At 36.2% G+C, this 19,710-nt stretch overlaps 1 protein-coding gene across 1 annotated transcript; it reads left to right on the top strand.

Moving 5' to 3' along the window:
- The first annotated feature begins 886 nt into the window (after positions 1–886).
- Positions 887–16,188, top strand: NDC80 (NDC80 kinetochore complex component). The gene is made up of 16 exons (XM_010287679.1): positions 887–1,077; positions 1,534–1,620; positions 2,816–2,939; positions 3,060–3,232; positions 5,630–5,732; positions 6,569–6,658; positions 7,934–8,027; positions 9,169–9,275; positions 10,131–10,275; positions 10,555–10,760; positions 11,974–12,126; positions 12,401–12,490; positions 13,173–13,265; positions 14,775–14,905; positions 15,442–15,544; positions 15,891–16,188. Exons 1-16 carry the CDS (start codon positions 977–979, stop codon positions 16,011–16,013), a joined length of 1,923 nt encoding a protein of 640 aa, XP_010285981.1. The 5' UTR covers positions 887–976; the 3' UTR covers positions 16,014–16,188.
- Positions 16,189–19,710: the final 3,522 nt, after the last annotated feature.

Consider the following 19,710-nt stretch of genomic DNA (forward strand, 5'->3'; position numbering starts at 1 on the left):
GGGGGGAGTGTCGGGCTGTCGGCGTGTGAACGCCACTGGCCTTCCCGTTTGCCTTTGGTACGGTTTAAGCGCGCTGTTAATGCAAGTAGATGTGGTTGTGACCAGTTCTGTCGCGCTCCTACCTCTTTTTTTTTTTTTTTTTTTTTTCTTTTTTTCTTCTTCTCTCCTTCCTCCTGCTGGGGTGTTGACTCCCGTAAACTCTGCTCGTAAACGAATCATTTGGTACGTTTGTGAAAACGATTTACTCTCTGCAGTGGATCCCTGGTAAAGTAGAAGAATGCAGCTTCTTCCCCAGGGAAAAGGAGGTCACAGACAAGCTGCCCTATGAAGTGGGCCTAAGCAAACCTTCTGTCATGGTTTGAAAGAAGTGGAACTAGAAATGTGATCGTGAAACACAATTTATATTGATACTATGTTTTGCTAATGTTTGTAATGAAGGATTTTCAATTAGTTATAATTCAGTCATTTTAGCTCATCCCACAAATAAAATAAATTCTCCGTAGCAGGCAAAAGTTGTCGGTTTTTGCAGAGTTAATCCTATTTACCTCAAAATTCCGCTTAATACCACTGTGGGGACATTTAAATACTTCCAGTTCGTTTTGTATTTTGTGTATATAGTCTGAAGATGGCCATAATATTATCTTGGAATAGGCTTTCCAGTTATTGTGCTATGATACTGTCAGTCTGAAACAAGCACTGGCACCTTCATCATTAAAATAGTTAATATGAAAGGCTGTGGCTGCTGCTGTGTAGTTCTGCAGTCTGATGTGCCCCATTCTCCCTTTCCCCCCCCCCCCTTTTTTTTTTTAAAGAGAGCGCAATATTTCTGGGAACTGTCACAGTAATTGGTCCAAAGTACAGTTCTACTTGCTTATTCTGACCCTTTAGAAAGTAATTGCAGTGTTTAGAAAAAACAAATACCGTTAGATCTTGGATTTTCCAGTACTGACATATTGTCATTTACAGTTTAGTCACAATGAGACGAAGCTCAAGTACTGCCGGAAGCAGTGGTCGGCAATCTATGATGGCACTGAGAGTGCAGGACAACAACAAGATGGGTCTTCAAACACCTCAGATGTAAGTGTTGCTGATCGTCTTCCTAATAGGTATATAAAACTATCTCTGAAGAGATTTATTGTAGTATGTTTGAGTGTGTGAACAGCAACTGAAAAAAAAATGGGAGCAGCGAGAAGAAAACCCCTTGCAGCCAAGGATATTTGCACAAGTGTTCCAGTTCTGCAAAAAGCTTTCTTTAATCTATTTGTATACCCGTGACACATTTCAAATTGTAAGACTTTTTCTTACATATTTCTTAGGAGGTGGCTGGCTGCATGTATGTAGAAAAAGCATGCTTACAAATCTTCTTGCAGAAGTAGTTTTGATAATGGACAAATAATGCACTAAAATCAGTTGACTTTTCTAAGATGCTGCTGAAGATGCTTAGGCTTATGTGCATGTGTTTGTAGTTTTCTTACATGAGCAAAAGATGAAATGGTAGAAATAGTCACTTGAATCCTTCTCTCTATCCCTCAGGAAAGACAGAGGTACGTTTGGGAAGCTGAGCATGAGCAAACCTACACCTGGAACTTCAGAAAGAAAAGTCAGCTTTTTTGGGAAGAGGTATTGATAGCTTTAGATCTCTGTACTATAAATTAAAACAATAGCAGTCCCAAATATTTTGTAATTATTCTCTCTTGACATATTTTTTCCTCTCTTTCCTATGAAGAAAGGATGAGAGAGTTGGGGTTGCTCAGCCTGGAGAAGAGAAGGCTCTGGGGAGACCTTATTGCAGCCTTCCAGTACTTAAAGGGGGCTTATAAGAAAGATGGAGGTGGACTTTTTAGCAGGGCCTGTTGCAACAGAACAAGGGGTAACGGTTTTAAACTAAAAAAGGGTAGATTTAGACTGGATATAAGGAAGGAATTTTTGACAAAGAGGGGGGATGAAACACTGGCACAGGTTGCCCAGAGAGGTGGTAGATGCCCTAACCCTGGCAACCTTCAAGGTCAGGTTGGACAGGGCTCTGAGCAGTCTAATCTAGTTGAAGATGTCCCTGGCTCGTTGCAGGGGGGTTGGACTAGATGATCTTTAACAGTCCCTTCCAACCCAAACTATTCTATAACTATGATTTTCATTATAGGGAATAATGGATAAGGAAAGAGGACAGCACAACTTCAGGTCTGCCTTGCTCCACTCTTTGATCAGTAAACAATAATGCTGTGGAGTAGGAATTGCTTTGAGATCTATTCTTCCTCTTGGGAATGATATGCACTGCAAAGCTGAAGAGTGCATCAATATATTTGCCTATTTAAGGAAGAACGATACCTTCAGTACACACTGCCTTAGTTTCTTCTAAGATTCAAGCCTTCCAAAATTCTATAATCTTTCAGCTTAGTTCATGGCTTTCTGTGTTCTGATGTCTTGCAGGTATCTTCTTTCATAGGACCCCACTGTTGTAGGGATGTATTCCTTTTAAATTTTTCTTGAATATTTTTGTCTTTATTTTTAATCATGTACATAGTTTTCTTTTTTCACCTTTGGGGTATTTTTCTGATCTTTAAAACTTTTTCTTTCAATAAACTGAAGAAAATATTCATCTGGGATACAGTAATTCCTCTGTTGCATGTGTGCATCATGGCTTTCAGGTTGATGGGGTTTTTTTCCCAATCATCCTAGATAAAGAGAAACCTTCAGGCATCTCTTTGCATACAAAACAAGTGCAAAAGAAACATAATTATAGCAATTGTAGTGACTTAAACATTAAGAGAGCTCTTTATGTGTATGGTCACAAGAACTACTTATTTTTTGTTCTTAGAACTAGTGGGGCTGGAGGTTCACGCAACAGTCAGTATGGTGTGTTTGGTACAGAAAAGATCAAGGATCCCAGGCCACTTCATGACAAGGCATTCATCCAACAATGTATCAAGCAGCTTTGTGAGGTAACTTATTAACTTATTCTAAGGGTACATTATTAGACATAAAAGATACCAATCAAAATTTTTCATGGTTTCAACTTACATTTTCTTTAGAGACTAATATGCCATGTTTCTTTTTCTCAGTTCCTTGTTGAGAATGGTTATGCGCATAATGTTTCCATGAAATCACTACAGTCTCCATCGGTTAAGGACTTTTTAAAAATCTTCACTTTTATCTATGGATTTCTCTGCCCTTCTTACGAACTGCCTGACTCAAAATTTGAAGAGGAAATTCCCAGAGTTTTTAAAGAGCTTGGGTAAGGTCATTATTGTCAGCCTGTTGTGCTAAATCATATCATACAGCTAGAAATGTAAAAGCTAAGAATTCTGCATGATAGCCAGGGAGAACAGCTAGGCTTCCTCATTCAGATGAAACTCTGAAACTACAGTCTTGTGGTTATCTTGTCTCATTTTTTTAGCTCTAAGTTTACTATGTGATTCTCAGGCTCTGCTACACATTTATGTTTGAACTGGCGGAACTACAGGTTCTTGGAAACTTGCGTTGTAATTTAAAATCTAATTAATTATCCTTATTTGTATTAAACTTTGAAAGACAGACACAAATTTTTTTGACAGACTCTTCTGGTCCATTCTGTTAAAATCCAAGAACTAAAAAACAATTTCAGAATGTTGGATCCAGTTCATTTAGTTAAAAATCTTTTTTTCTTGTAACTTATCTCATTCTGCTTTCACAGCAGGGGATGGAATTAACAGAAATGACCGCTGAGGTTTAAAAAAAAAAAAAACACACTAAGTAGCTAGTCGTTTTATTTCTAATCTTGTTCAGTAAGTGTTTGGATTCACTAATGTACCAACACTTTCCAAGAAGGAAAATCCTCTGCCTGTTGTAAACGATGAATTTTCAGGCTCATTAAAAAAAAGTGAAGTGAATTTTACCTATGTAGATTTGAGCCCGTGATGGTGTCAAAGCACCAGGACTCCTTAGATGTAGGTATAAGTCTGTTCTGCTTACTTTTCAGTATTTTAATAAAATTTTGGTTTAACCTATAACATTTGAAACTGCTGACCTAGCTGAAATGTTGAAAAGCAAGTTGCTCTCAAGAGGCTCTACTCTGCTGCACCAAGAGTGTAATCCTGGATAAAAAGACTTATTTTGAGAATCGACTTTAAGGTGTCTTTTGAGAGTTAGAAAATGGAACTAAATAATAAATTTTTTAAAATTCTCAGGCTCATGAGCACTTATTTAGAACTGTTGGTTTATCAGTAGCTTCTTGTCCTATGTTCTTAAAATAACTTTAGGCAGCTGTCAATCTAAAGATGGAATAAAATCTGCACTTCTGTGTTTCTTTATCTGTAGAAGATTTTGAGAGAATGTCTGTAATTAGCAGTATAGCCTTTGTGTGTTCTGTATTTATAGGTAATATTAATATTTTGATATGCAGCTGTTCTGAAATTCTTTTCTGTAATTGTATGAAATTAAGCTGATTGTCAGCTGCTTTTCTCTTTTCAAAGTGCATTTGACCCAAGAAGCAAGAATCTTGTGCTCTGAAAACAGGACTCCTATGTATCTGTTTGTTTTCATATGTTAGGAAATCTTTCAGGCTTGCACACCCAGTCAGATATCATCATCCATTGGACTCATACTCCCTCCTTCACGTTTGTTGCCTTTCCTTTGAGGTCTTTGTCTCATCATGAATCACTTCGTGCTTACAGGACACCCACTCCTTTTTCCTTAGTACTGCAGTGCCCACCTGTCCTCCCATAGTAGCTTCAGAAGGAGAAAGACAGATCTGGCTGCTAGCAAGACCAAGGCAACATACTAAGATGAATATAAGCAATGTATGAAGGAATAGTTTACGCTTTTTTGTATGAGGCCTTAATCGTTCCTAATCTTTGGATATGCAAAAAAAGTCCATTTCCTCAATAGCTAGCTGGTAGAGGGAGGTGATTATCCGACTCTACACTGCGTTGGTGAGGCCTTACCTTGAGTACTGTGTGCATTTTTGGGCACCTCCATATACAGAGGACATTGAACTATTAGAGTGTGTCTAGAGGAGGGCAACCGAGATGGCGAAAGCCTTTGAGGGTAAGACTTACAAGGAGGGGCTGAGGTCACTTGGTTTGTTCAACTTGGAGAAGAAAAAGCTGAGGAGTGACCTCATCACAGTCTACAACTTCCTCAAGGAGGGCAGCGCTGATTTCCTCTTTCTGGTGACCAGCAGTAGGAATGAAGCTGTGTCGGGGAGGTTTAGATTGGATCTTAGGAAAAGGCTCTTCACTGAGAGGGTGGTCGGTCCTCTTCCTTCCTCTTCCTTCCCTGGAAGAGGCTCCCCAGGGAATTGGTCACAGCACCAAGCTTGTCAGAGTTCAAGCAGCGTCTGGACGATGCTCTTAGTCGTATGGTTTACTTTTAGGTAGTCCTGCAAGGAGCAGGGAGTCGGATTCGATGATCCTTATGGGTCCATTCCAACTTCTTATATTACATGATTCATAGAATCACAAAGTGAGAAACCCATGATAATTTAATAAAATAGTGCTGTAAGAACTCAGCTTATCTCCCTTTGACGTACGGTATAAAGTACAATTGAGTTTGTTCTTCCTTCTGTGCCTTGATCTACATGTGAAAATGTGCTGTTTTGTTTTCATCACTGTTTGCCACAGCTATTAAAAATGTATCTTCTTTTGCCTTGTAGGTACCCCTTCCCTTTGTCAAAAAGCTCCATGTACACAGTGGGAGCACCACACACGTGGCCTCAGATTGTGACAGCTTTGGTTTGGTTAATCGATTGTGTCAAGGTAGCATTTGTCTTCTTTAAGCCAAATATTTCTACTTTTCAGGCTGGAATGTTAGTTTCAGTACAGATCTCTTAAATGCTTTCTAAAAATCTCTTTGCTTGACATTTACATAAAGAAAAAGGTAGGTGTTCTTACCTGCCATCTGGGAGCTAGCCCTTAGCTTTACTTTTAGTAACATTTAAACTGTTTTGTTAATGCTATACTATGTTGGGTTTTTTTACTGTGGGCACTGGATAAATCTGTGTATGAGAAGGGGCGAGGGCAGAATGACAATCTGTACATACCTAAAAATGTGAAAAGTTTATGGGTATAATCATGTATCTTCAATGCAGTTACTGTGACATCTGCCATATTCCCCTAAATTTGAAGTCTAGGGATGGAATTTTCAACAGCAATTATTAAAGTGTCCTTTGATTATATAGGGTGCGTGGGTTTGTGTTTGGGTGGGGTTTTTTGTTTTTTTAATAGTGGTAACTCTGTTGCTGCCAGCTCAGGTCTGAGCAAAATTTGGAATCTGTGACAGAAGTTCACCACTGCTGAACTGGGCACAAATGAAAATCCCATCCTTTATTCTGAAAAGACGTGTTTGGTTTAGCAAGGCAATTTAGCAGTGTTGAATGCCCAGTTAATGCCTCTTCATCTGTGCTTTTAGTCAACTAAACAAAGGCTCATTACCCCGATGTGATTGGCCACATTCTGAAGCAGAACCATTAACACCCTGCTTGCTGAAATCCTAATCCAATGTTACTCCTCTGCTTATCGTGAACGTGAAACTATTATGAAAACTAATGGGGATCTTTACACTTGCTCTTTGGATGTACACCTGTGCCTTTCAGTTGTATGCTGCCATGAGGGAAAATGCACCATCGTTTGATGATGGACAGAGCTGGGGAGGAGAGACAGATGATGGAATTGTACATAATAAGGTACCATAAAAAGTAAATGATTATCAGAATTGTTCAACTGAATTTTGCCATATGCTGTAACAACACTATTTAAATATGACACAACAATTTTAACTATTTATATATATTCTGTTAATTTTTATATTCACAGAGTTCTCTAGGAAGTATAGTAGCATTATATAAAAAGTCTGATCAATTAGCTTTCTGAGCAAGCATCATGGCCAGTCTGTTGGTGAAGACTGGGTGTTAAATTTAAATGCTTTATCTCTGAGTTGCCACTGTTTCTTTTCTCCTTTGTGGAAAAAGAGAGTCATTATGCCATTTGTTTATTGTCTTAGTAGGATCTCAGGTATATTTCTCTTTAGCACTTGAGTCTTCTAGGGTTAACAGCAGTACAGTGTAAAGACAGTGATTTAATTATAAATGTGGTGGCTCCTGACAAAACCTACTCAGTTTACCATTTAAAAATTGATCATAACATTTCATTTCCTAGCCACAAAATAGGGTGGCAATGTAATTCAGGCACTTAAAAATCCAGCAACTTGCTTGCTTTCTGATATATAATAGATTATTAGTACCATTCAGATTTAACACAGTGTTAACTCACAGCAGATGTGTGGAAGGGGTTATATGATGTGTCAGAAGACTTAATTAGAAAATTGCAAACATCAATTTAAATCAGAATTTTGGACTAAGGTCACAAACCTGACAGCTGACAAGTAAAAATGCTTTTAAACTAAATGTGTGCTTATTCTATGATTCTCTGAGTCTGTATTATACACTGATCCATATGTGTATATGTTGAAACAAAATTGACATTGGTGTAATTGCTTCTGAAAGATTTGTAATTTAAAGTCTCCAGTAAATTTGTTTCAGGTAACCTTTCTTTAATTCTAGATCAATTCTCTGACATCTGATGTATAGTTGTTGCATTTACTAAAGAGGTCTGTTAAACAGACCTACAGTTTCCATAAACTAGCCTGAGAGCATCATATGCTTCAGGATAATAAATTCTTAAATAATCTGCTGTCCTTGTTAGGTATCCCAGAAAAATGTATCAAGTATTTCCAGATCTTTCTTAATGTGAATTCTATATGCCTCCTTCTGCCTGGATATACTCTGGTGACATTCCATGTTTAAAGAGATGAAAAAAAAATTATTATTACAGAAGTGCAGTAAAACCAGAAAGATATTTTTGGTGTCTGTTTAATTCCATTAGTTGAGTAGATTTAGACTATCTAGATATTTCACAGCCCTTTAAATCATTGAAATGAACACTTTTTAAATTGTTTTCAGCTTTTCATGGACTACTCTGTGAAGTGCTATGAACAGTTCATGAAAGGGAGAGATACTTTTGAAGAACTGGATGCAGAAGTGCAGTCAAAATTAAGTAAGTTTTCATGTTTTAATGAAGTATTTAATTGTGTTACTGGTTTCTTTTTCTTCCAGCATCAGTTTTGCTCAGTTTACAAGTGAAAGTGATCTGAGGTGAGGGAACCTGAAATTCCCAAGTACCTCTCAGCTATTTTGACTTAATTCTCTTCTTTTTGTGCATTGTTACTAGTACAGACAGACAGGTCATGCTCTGCTGTCAGCTGTACCGGTGTAACCCTATTGTTTTCAATGGCTTTGTGACAGAAAAGCAGCATACAGTTCTTAAGACATAAATTCCATCTATGCAGATGATTCTTGTTTCTGCCTGACAAAGTTAACAATTAAAAAAAAAATATTACCAGAGGATGAACATCTGATGAGTAAGAAAGTTCACCTTCTAAAAGCTCTGAAAACAGTCTGCAAGAGTTCCAAACTCTGTTGTGAATGTTCCCGTATATGATTCAGCATGCACCTGTGTTTGTCTTGGGGGAGATGGAAAATTATTAATTTTTTTTACTCATTCATTTCATCAATTACAGAAATGCAAACAGAATATGAGAACAAGGAGGAAAAACAGTTCTTGTTTTCTGTGCCCTCCTACGAAAAGCTAGACTAAAGACACTTCTGGTACAATCTGGAGCCATCAGTTCTAGAGGGAACATAAGCTACCAAACTGTTACTAGATATTAGTAGGAAAAAATAATCATGTCATTGTTTGTCAAAGACTGAGGGAAGTAAAGGAAAAGATGTCTCAAGAGGCAAGGAAATATGTGGATGAGAAAGGTGTATACAAATCAGGCTACCTTGTGAAGCTGGCACAGATGAAACATCTAACAACACTATCCTATAGTGTGGGCTGTATGAGAGTTTGGAAACTCTTCACAGGAGTGATTTTTGAGCTCTCTGATGACATGAGGACTGAAAAACTCATTTCTTTTCTTGTTTGTTTTGGGTTTTTTGCCTATTTGCTTTGTAATTAAAGGGGGTTTTGATGGGGTTTTTGGTTGTTTTGGGTGCTTTTTTTTTAGTTTAAAATAATTGTCCAGATAATGGGTGTTTACTGTGCTGAAGCTAAAGCACAGATATTCAGATTAGGTGATGACATTCAGTGAGATTAATTTGTGACCACCACCACTCTCCCTCTTTTCCCCCCACAGAGGATTTGTTTAATATAGATGAATTCCAGATAGAAGGTTTAGCAGCTGACAACAAAAGACTTCAAGAAGAGATTGCAAGACTAGAAAAAGAAAAAGAAAATGAGCCGGTTAGTAAATTGTGTCTATGCTTGTTTGTATGGTGGAGTTCAATTTTCTATTATTGACCATTATCATCATTATTAAACAAAGATACTGATGATATGTTACAACAAATAGAAAATTACTTTCAGTTCTCTGTAAGATTTTAATTAGGCCAGGTTATTACAGACTGTACCATTATAGGACAAGTCACTTACTGTGGAGTCTTCAGTCACTATTTGTTTGATGTTGTGCAGATATTTTCAGGTAATGAGATCATGCATTGGCTGAAATATTAATAAAATACTTGAACCACTTTTTTTTTTCTGAACTTCAACGTTATCTTTTCCAAAAGTGTTGGTATGAGAACTTCTTAGGGGATGAGAGCATGGCATTCCGTGGTAATAATATACTTTACGGAAAATATTTTGTTTGAGAAGACGGATTCTGCTTTTAATATCTCGTGAGTTTTAAAATGTTTTAGTGGCTCTGCAGCTGGCAAATTGAGACTCCTGCCTACTGTGCAGAATGTGGTGCTTGTGTTCCCAGCTTGCCTTAGTTCTATCTGCCCTTTGTGTATATTATACTGAAGTTGCGAAATACCTGTAGTAAGAATTTTCTTAATGCAATGACTAATGCAAATCAAAGACTAAATGCTGAAATGCAAGAATTAAGGTACAAACCATCTCTTCAGCCTTTTTTGTTTTTTATTTAAAAGATGCTTAAATTGATTCATCTATCACAGAGATAAAAATGTATTAAAGTTCTTTAATTTTATATTTATACTACTGAAGTTGACCAGTTACTCTGCGGTCTTGTCTGGAAAGTAAGATCATTATTTTAGATTAATATAACAGTGCTTGTTCTTTCCATCCATGTACTAGGATCGTAGAGTATCACTAAGAAACTTGAAATCGTCTCTTCAAGCAGATGTCCAGAAATACCAGGCTTATTTGGCTAATCTGGAATCTCATATAGCCATCCTTGACCAAAAAATGGAAGGTGTTAATGAGGAAGTTGAGACAGCAGGTAAGGTGGCCTTGGTCACAAATGGGATAGTGAAGCTAGAAATAGGTTAATAATTGTAATTCTCAGCTTTAGGACAGAGTGAGATACTTAGTGTATGATGATGCTAGAAATAAACTTTCCAAAATGGATTGCTAATAAAGAGGTTTTTTGGGTGACAGCTGTTTGTACACTAGAGTAATGAAATACAGGTATTATTTACTCATAAAAATACAGAGAAATTAGGTTTAACTATATAGACTGGAATTTTACATCCATTTCACAAATGTTTTGTGAACTTAGAAATGGAAGTAGAAGCAATGAAGCAGGAGAATGCCCGGCTGCAGCACATCTTTGATAACCAAAAGTACTCAGTTGCGGACATTGAGAGAATAAATCATGAGAGAAATGAGTTGCAGCAAACCATTAACAAGCTGACTAAGGAAGTGGAAGCAGAAGAACATCAGCTGTGGAATGAAGAGCTAAAATATGCTAGGAATAAAGAGGCGGTATGTGAAAACCCTACTATGCTGAGAGTTCGCTATCAGTTTTCATCACGCAAGCTTAAACTCGTGACTTGAACAATTGCTAACTTCTTTCCTAAATACTCTAACAGCATAGATATGTCTCAATAGGCTAAAGTGACAAAAATTGCTTCTGTTTATTATATGTCTAAAAAATGGGGAGAAGGGGAGGGTGTTGCCCCTTTTCTGTTCTAAGCATAATGGAAATGTATTCTTTTCCTTTTTTTTTTTTTTCCTCCCTGCATCATAAGGGACATAACTAGAATTTGCACCACTGTCAGCTCTTACTGTTATAGCATCAAGAGCTTTGATAACATTAGCCTGAAATTGCTTTGGTAACACAAGCAACTTCAGGCTAATGTTAAGGTTTCATAGTTGGGAAGTAATGCAAAACTAGTGCTTTGAATCAATATTTCTGCATACATTTAGCACCAGATGGGCCCCTTATGTGGAAGTTCTAATAGATTTTAAGGGCCAAATTCAATTCCCTCAAACAGAATGAAAAGATGTTGTTCTATAAGTGTGGGATTTAAAAGCTTTCCTTTGCTAGATGGAGAACTAAAAAAAAGTTTCAAATGTTTTGCATTTGTCAGGGTTATGCGTTATCAAGCACTTGCTATTAACTTAAATTCCTCATACTGTCCAAGTATGGAAGCACATAAAACTGGGAAAAATACTTATGTTGCTTGGTGTTTGCATATAAATGGTACTCATTAATCAGAACGTAGAGCATTTAATAAGCTTTGTCTAGATGTATGCTCAAGTTAGTTATTATGATAGATGGCTATGTGGCATTTACTGTCAAAACCAGTGACAGGAGGCATACCAACATGATGACTGATCATCATTTTAGTTATTTGTATTATTTCCAAGCACGTTTTTCCTTCCCTATCAACTAATCCTCAAAAAGTTGAGGCAAGAAAAAATATGCCAGATGAGTAGGGAAAACTACAGGTGAAACCATTCAGTCTCACCCATACATGCAGAGCAAGCTGAGAGAGTGTAAAACAGACTTAATCCAAACAATGCAAACTGCTGGACTGTCAATACATACAGCTCTTGCAGACTGTGGCATGACACAGAATCATGTTTGTACAGAGCAACTCAGAAACCTGTTTAAAGTACTATGTAAATACCTTTTGCAAAGCTTTTCACTTGTATTTCTTCTACAATTTGTGCCCTTTTCTCATCTGAACAGATCGAAATGCAACTGGCAGAGTATCATAAACTGGCTCGAAAGCTGAAATTAATTCCAGTAAGTGCTGAGAATTCCAAAGGCCACGACTTTGAGATTCAGTTTAATCCTGAGTCAGGACCAAATTGCCTAGTCAAATACAGAACTCAGATCAAGGTAAGTAGAGTCAACACTGAATGCTTCTGTTACCATTCACAAAAAAATGTGTTTCTTTGGAAATGTTGGCAAGGTGTCTCTTAACCTCTCCATGAAACTTCATTGAAAAGCTTGTGTGATGCATTGCCATAACTACATCATAGTATAGGAAGGAAATTTGGTGTTGGAGGGTACAGCAGCCTAAATAAAAACAGGAGAGGGAAAAGATGTACTGGGGTACATCTTGATTCAAAGTAACAAATTGCTTTAGCCACATCTTGTATGTGTATTACAGGCTCCCCTTATGGAGATCATAAACCAGACTGAGGAAGAAATTAGGAAAGCTACTCAACGGAAAATGACTTTGGAAGATACTTTGGAACAGGTGTGTTGGTTAATGAAGATTAACCTGTGAGAAGACTGCTTTATGATGGAACTTAAAAATTTTTGTGAGAATTAGGGTCTCCTATTGGTTGAAATAATGTGTATTCTCTGCATTGAAGATTATGTAGCTCATGTTTATTTGATCACAAACATTGGAAAGATTTGTTTTTAATAAGCTGCCCATTCCAGGCTGTTGTGTGGCATCACTGACAAGTTGTCATTAGGAAGATTTTTAGCAATATTGGATTCAAGATGGATTGGGAGAAGGAGAATTTTATTTCCCCATTCTTCTTCCCCTACCTCAGTTTGTATTGCTAAGCATGACAGTAGATGGCATGGAATATCCTTTTGGCCAATTTTTGTCAGCTGTCCAGGCTATGTGGCTTCCCAACCTCTTGCCTGCCTCTGCCCTCCTCACTGAGGGGCCACGGGAGGGAGAGAAAGCTTTGGTGCTCTGCAAGCACAAATTCAGCAATAGCCAAAACATTGTTGTGTTACTAACGCTGTTTTAGCTGCTTATTCAAAAGAAAGCACCATACATGCTGCTATGAAGAAAGTTCATGCCACCCCAGCCTGGTCCAGTTTCAATATTCCTGGGCTATCACATGTTGTTTATGATGGCATGGATTTATATGTTGGAATTCTTTTTGAACTATATTTTCTTGGTCACGTTTTCATTCTAGGTGAACGTAATGGTAGTGGACAAGAAAAGCAGTGTGAAAATGCTGAAAGAAGAAGCTGAAAAGCTGGATGATCTCTACCATCAGAAGCTTAAGGTAGAAGTTCTTTTAGGCTGATGACAATTTATCCTTACTGATAGCCTTAATCTTTTTATTTATACGTAAGTTTTTGGTTTGCATTTTTGTTTGGACCTCTGCACTTGCCTCCTTCCATTCCTCCTGCAGGATTCTCTCATTCTTTTCAGAAATATTTTAAATGCTACCTTAAGTGAGTCAGTTTGCCCTTTCTCATAAGAGAATCCAGCATCATACTTTGGCAGATCCTGTAAATCATAAGCTACTACATCCAGTAATAAAAGCAGCAGCAATCATCTCCTGACCTCAGGATGTCTCAAAGCATGTGCTTGAAGGAGATTTTAGAGTTAACAGAATCTGCCTTGTCTATTCAGTTTGTATGTAATAAATACATTTACAGTTTTTAGTGAACACATTTAATCACATTAAAAACTATGAAAATGTTATTTGACTAAAAGCACATTAAATGTTTTAATGATATAAAATTGTTGCTTGCTTTGTTTTTCTTCCCCAGTATGGGAGCAGTCCCTATCTTTTTCCTCACTTCTTTAGCAACAAAACATAGCCCTCTCAGTTCACAACTAAGTGGCTGGTTCAGTACCTCCCAGCTTCTCTAACAGTGTGGCTTTAGTGGGGCTATGGTGCCCCGAAGAAAAGTGCTTTTTGAACTAAGCTAGTGTTAACACATCTGCTCTTTCAAATCCAAACTTCTGTGTTATAAACATGAAACAGGGCTATTGCATTCCTAATACCTGCTTAGGTGGCTGAACACAATTCATTTAGTTTATTGTTTTCAAAAATGCCTGAAATTTAGCTTTTGATCTATGCTGTTGCATATGCTTTTCTCTTAAGGTGAGCTCATGAAACATTCAGTTGCATCTGGATGGTTCTAATAAGATATGGTCATGTAATTCCTCATGCAATTTTTAAAATGCTATCCATAAGACTTCAGTATTAAAATTAGTTTTGAAGGATGATGTTTCAGTAATTTACCGGAATTGCATGTTTAGTTAATGGCAGAATTTAGTTTGGTTTTGTGCATTTAATTGTGCTAAGTATAGTGTCAACATCTCTCCTTGGAGAGATGCTTACATTTTGTACTCCTCTTTGAGACACAAAATGGAAAGCCATTTTCTTACTCAAATGTGATTTTATTTTTTAACCTAGAAACAGTTGTTCATGATGTTCCATTTCTAAGCTATTTAAAGTACGTAAATAACACTTTTTGAGATGAAATTAAAGGGAAAATAGCTGCAACACAGACCTTGAAATATGGTTAGAGAAATAAAGGGAAGGTTAGGCTGGTTTTGGGTGGAAGATGATACAAAAATACAGGAAAAGTTAGGTTTGGGGGCATGTCCTTGGGGTTTTTTTTTTTAGTTCTGGAGTTTGGAGTTACTTGTGTGAATTCTGAATTCAAGTATCAGGATGTAATTGGGCAATATAAAGGAGAGAAAAAATCCTAATTATTCCTGAATTATGCAATTTCTTTATTTTTTTTTTTTCTCCTTTCTTTCCTTATGTTTATAGGAGGCAGAAGAGGAAGAGCAAAAATGTGCAAATGAACTGGAATTGTTAGAGAAGCATAAACAATTACTTGAGAGTGGTGTCAATGAAGGTCTCAGTGAAGCCACAAATGAACTGCATGATCTTCAACGACAGTAAGGCCCATAACTTCAAGCTGTTTGTGTAGTTTGTTTTGGTTTTTATGTGTTTTAAGGATAAAGACATTTTCTTGAATCCTAATGTAAAATTCTTCAGTAAGCAGGTATCCATCTCAGTTTATTAATTTCATAAAGTCACAATTGACAGATGTTTCTCCTCGACACTTAATATTTTGGTAGAATATTTGTCTGCTGTATCAAAACTTCTGTTTTCCATGTAAATTTTTTCATATATATGGTTGAGTAAGGAAATCAGTTTGTTTACAACTTATGTGACAACTACATGTTACAGCCTAAAGTTTGGAAAGTCTATTCTGACTCTAAGGTACTTCGTATCTTTCCAGTTAGCACAATACAGTCCTTTTTCTTCTAAGTTGAGTATTAATATATAAATCTAACTTGGTTCAAGCTATTACTAATAGAAAAAATTATGGCTAAACATGACAATATACCAGACTTGGTGAAGTGATTGTTTTAGATGTCAGGAATTTTATAATAATGGACATGACCCTCTGAGTGTCTTTACTTTTTAGATATCAAGTTGTTATGCAAACAACAACAGAAGAGAGCAGGAAAGCTGGTGATAACTTGAATCGTCTTTTAGAAGTGATTACTACTCATGTAGTATCTATAGAGGTAAGCTAAAACCTGATATTCAGAGTTAAATCTTTCTAGAGACATTTGCAACATGAAATTAGAACTTACTCTTTCCAATAAAGCATCAGTTACTTAGGGCTGCTGCACTGAGTCTGTGGATTCTAATTAAATAAATTTGTTGACAACATCTTTGGTATAAGTAATCAGAATTGATCATTAAATTTGAGCGGTAACACCCTGTCAGGTTTAATCTGCTTCTGGTAGACATCACTCAGAATTAACTGAAATCAATTACTCTGTGCAATGACTGCTTAAAATGCTTTAGCAGAACCAGTACAATAGAGATCATGACAGTTCTAATAAACTTCCTGTAACTCTTTTCTAGAAATATCTTGATGAACAAAATGCAAAAATTGACAGAGACTATGAAGAATTCATGTCTGAAGATCTATTGTCAATCTTGACCAAAATTCTAGACAGTTATAAAAAGAAGGCTGAAACTCTGTAATTACCAAAAAGGTGAAGATGAAAATTTTGCATTTCTGAAGCTCTGGTATACTGCCTTCTACAAGGATGGGTACTTCCTGTGTTTAGCAGTGAAACTGGTTTTAAGTGTAAGGAAATGTTTATGAACTTTCTTTGTTTTAATGACACAAATGCATTAAAGAATTAAACTATATTTGCATTTTCTTCGAAAAGGCTTTGCTTACACTTCCTACTTGCAATATATTATACATGATTACAAACGTCTGTGACGACAACTGTGGAACAACTTCATTTTTTTCTTTATAATCAAATCATTTGTGCTCTTATCAGTAGTCAGACAAGAGTACAGTTAACCTGTTAAAATAACAAGCCAAAGTGGACTTGAACATGGAACCACAAGTGACAGCACAAATGCAGAGGGTACTGACAACTTGAAAGACTGCTACTTAAAAATAACTAGTGGTTTTTGTAAAGTTGTAAGATTGCTAACTGAGAAAAGAGTTACACTGTCCTTTCTGGAGTATAGCTTGTGCATTTCATAATATATGTATATATATAGCACACATGCATGACAGTGCACATCCTTCCCCAAGCCTTTCAGTAGCAAGACCAAATGTAAATGTCTCAGTCTCCTGCTTGCTCAGTTATCTATGAAACTGCCCAGTTATCTATGCCCCCTCTTACATAAGTTTGTTTTTTTTTTAACAAAAACCTCTTTGAAAAGATCAGTAGTAGTTATACAGTACTCTTATAAATAGTCTAGAGAAAGATAGTCAGTTTGAAAACAAAGTTTTGTTTCTAACTGCTCATAGTCTCAGATGAAACCTCACTGTATTTCCTGAGTATGTATACCAGATATAACTCTGAGGGCAACATATAATTCTGACAATATAGCTCATCAGTTGTAGATTTGCCTCATCAAATGGTCTAAAAGGAGTCTGCATTTTTCTTGTTAGACCAGTAGGACAGACTCTTATTTGATTTTTTTTTTTTTCTTCCTCAGGAAAGTAGCAGTAAAATTAGTGTATGGGGAGCTCCAGTCCAAATACATTCAAGAAAAACGTAACCCCCTCTCTTGAACATGTACTTCTTTGTTCAGTGCTATATGGAAGTAGTACCTTCTTATCTACTCTGTATATACCTTTGTCTTTAAAAAAAAAAATTGGTATTTATGTCTTGGATAGTTTCATTTATGATGGTATTTCCTAATAAAAGTATTGAAGCATTTGAGTGTTTTTAAAAGTTAAGTGATAAATATCACTGACTCAAATATACAATGATAAAAAACACTTTGCAGTCTGTTCAAAAGTTTTTAGCAGCTGATAGCTAAAGTAAGTTGCTCCTTAATTCTATAATTAGACAGAACATTTGAATGAAACGCAGATCCCTATGATATATAACAAAACTTAAGTTGGACCATCTGAACACAGACTGCAAATAAAAACTGAATTGTCTTTAATTCTAGGCTGTTTTTGCAGAGCATATATAAAACTCAGTTCTCGTTAACATAGTGTGTGAATCTTCTGTCTCTGGTATAAGTATTTTTGTTTGGATATTATGATACTGATGGTATTATTTAAGCTTCTAACTTCTGGAGTACAACAAAAGAACAGAAAGTTTAATTTGACAGCTGTAAAGTTTTCTGACAGGTGGGTAGTATTTCTGCTTTCTGCTGTTGTCCTCTTTCATTTACAAACACATACTTTTTTTCTGTAACAGCCTAATCCTTATCAAATCTCAGTTCCTTTTCTTTAGAAGCTTTTTTTTCTTTTGCGATCTTTCTAATATTTTTGTTATGTAAAGCAATATTCTTCTAATTAAGCAAAACTGTGAACCAGAAAGAATAATCATGTTCCTTTAAAATTATGTGCTTATTTAGGGGCTATGATCTCTCTTGGCTGCCTGATGCCTGCTTGTCTCTGCTTCTGTAACTGACTGTTCTTGTGTTTATTAGTATCTGCAGGTTCTTTGCCATGTGGAGTAGTCAGTTGACTGCATAAATGAAAGCAAAATAAATATCATGTCCAAGGACTAATCCTACTAACTCAATGGTAATGGGTTGAAGTAAGGTCATTGTGACCTTGATTCTTTATGAACTAGCAAATGTAATATTCTGAAATTAAAGTAGTCTAAGTAATAAAAAGTCCACATTGGTAATGTTGGCAACATGTTTTCATTATTGGGCTGAACTATTGGCCTGTATGTCAGTTAAACTGAATCGACTTTAGAAGCAGCTCACACTTTGACCTAGGTTCTGTAAAATACTATAGGGATTTTTATGTCATAATAGCACATAGATTAACATCAGCAATGTTTATTAGGTAATACATCTTTAAATTTTAAAATGGAGTTAGTTTTTCAATGCTTGAACATGGCTCCTGTGTGATATTTGAAGTCAGGTAGTCATTTATTTGTATTATGGAATATGGCTTTTAAGTTTAGACCACAGACACTATAACATAATTACTGCTTTGATTTTGGTTTTGTTTCTTTTTTACCAGAATGTAAAGTCTTAATCAGAGTGTACCACTGGAACCTGCACATCTCAGTAGTATGAGTTGTTTGTAAATGTTTTGGCTTTTGTATCGATACAGTTCATTCATTGTTAGCGTATCTGTTGTACAGTTCACTTAATATGACTTAAGTTTATGTATTGTTATGCTCAATAAAATTTCTTAAACCTGTTTCTCTGGAGAATAGATTATTTCTGCAAGTATAGAAACATGACGTAAAAAGCACAATTAATTTGATTTTTTTCTGGAGGAATTAGATAATTATCTTAGCAGCAGATACTAATTCCCTGACTATCCTTGCTATTAAATGTGCATTGTGTAGGGGAAAAATTAATACAGAAATATCTGTTTGCTATAAATTCCAAAGGAATAAAAATTGTCTTAACCTTTTTAAAATAGATGTCTTTTAAAAAATTCTACGGATCACAGGTCCAAGCTACTTTGACAACTGATTTATGCACATAGGTATCCCTTTGGAATTAATCTTCCCAACCAACCTTTTACTATCTTAAGCATTAAAGGACTATTTCCTTTACACAATCACTCTTCCATCTGTTCTTTTTTTGTTTGTTTTTGTTTTTTTTTTTTTTACTTAGCTATAAAAAAAATAGCACTTGATGCTGTAGAAGCATGGTAGAACTCTGTGTATAGCTTTGTTTTCTTCCCTGGAGTATGTTATTCTTCAAATTCTGTTGTCAGAAGCTTGCATCACCACCACGAACTGGATAGTTCTTTTTGGAGTACTTCTTGAGTGTATCATATGAGCCTGATACAGCTTTTTTAACTTTGCAGTGTCCATTCAGCTCACACCTCTGAGGCTACTCAGACCCTCACGCATTTTGCCAATGTACAGTACTGCATGTCTATGCAAGTCTTTAGTTCCCAGATGGATAATATGTTGTTCTCTGGTGGTTCTCGATTTCTAATATTTTGTGTACTTTGGCCTTTAACAGGAGTTCTCATCCCTGCTTTGCTTTTTGTGGTAGAATTGAAAAACCATGTATGTATTTTTATTTTATTTCTGGAAAGAGTACAAAAGAAAAGGCCAACAGTTGAAGACATTCTCTTTTCAATAAGAAGAGGGGAAACTCCCTCCAGCAATGCTCTATAGTAAAAAGGAAGTCCCTGGTCTTTCATGCCAAGTGACTCTATGCATGGAGCAATGGAGATTTTGTGGACAAGAGTACTGACTACTATTTGCCTATG

Source organism: Phaethon lepturus, unplaced genomic scaffold (assembly GCF_000687285.1).
Source record: "Phaethon lepturus isolate BGI_N335 unplaced genomic scaffold, ASM68728v1 scaffold11125, whole genome shotgun sequence".
Lineage (NCBI taxonomy): Eukaryota > Metazoa > Chordata > Aves > Phaethontiformes > Phaethontidae > Phaethon > Phaethon lepturus.

Bases quoted from the DNA above. Each gene is read 5' to 3' on its own strand.
- NDC80 (XM_010287679.1), top strand. From the start codon at position 977: ATGAGACGAAGCTCAAGTACTGCCGGAAGCAGTGGTCGGCAATCTATG. The intron at 3,233-5,629 runs GTAAGGTCATTA...TTTGCCTTGTAG, and splicing joins AGAGTTTTTAAAGAGCTTGG to GTACCCCTTCCCTTTGTCAA. The intron at 14,906-15,441 runs GTAAGGCCCATA...TTTACTTTTTAG, and splicing joins CTGCATGATCTTCAACGACA to ATATCAAGTTGTTATGCAAA.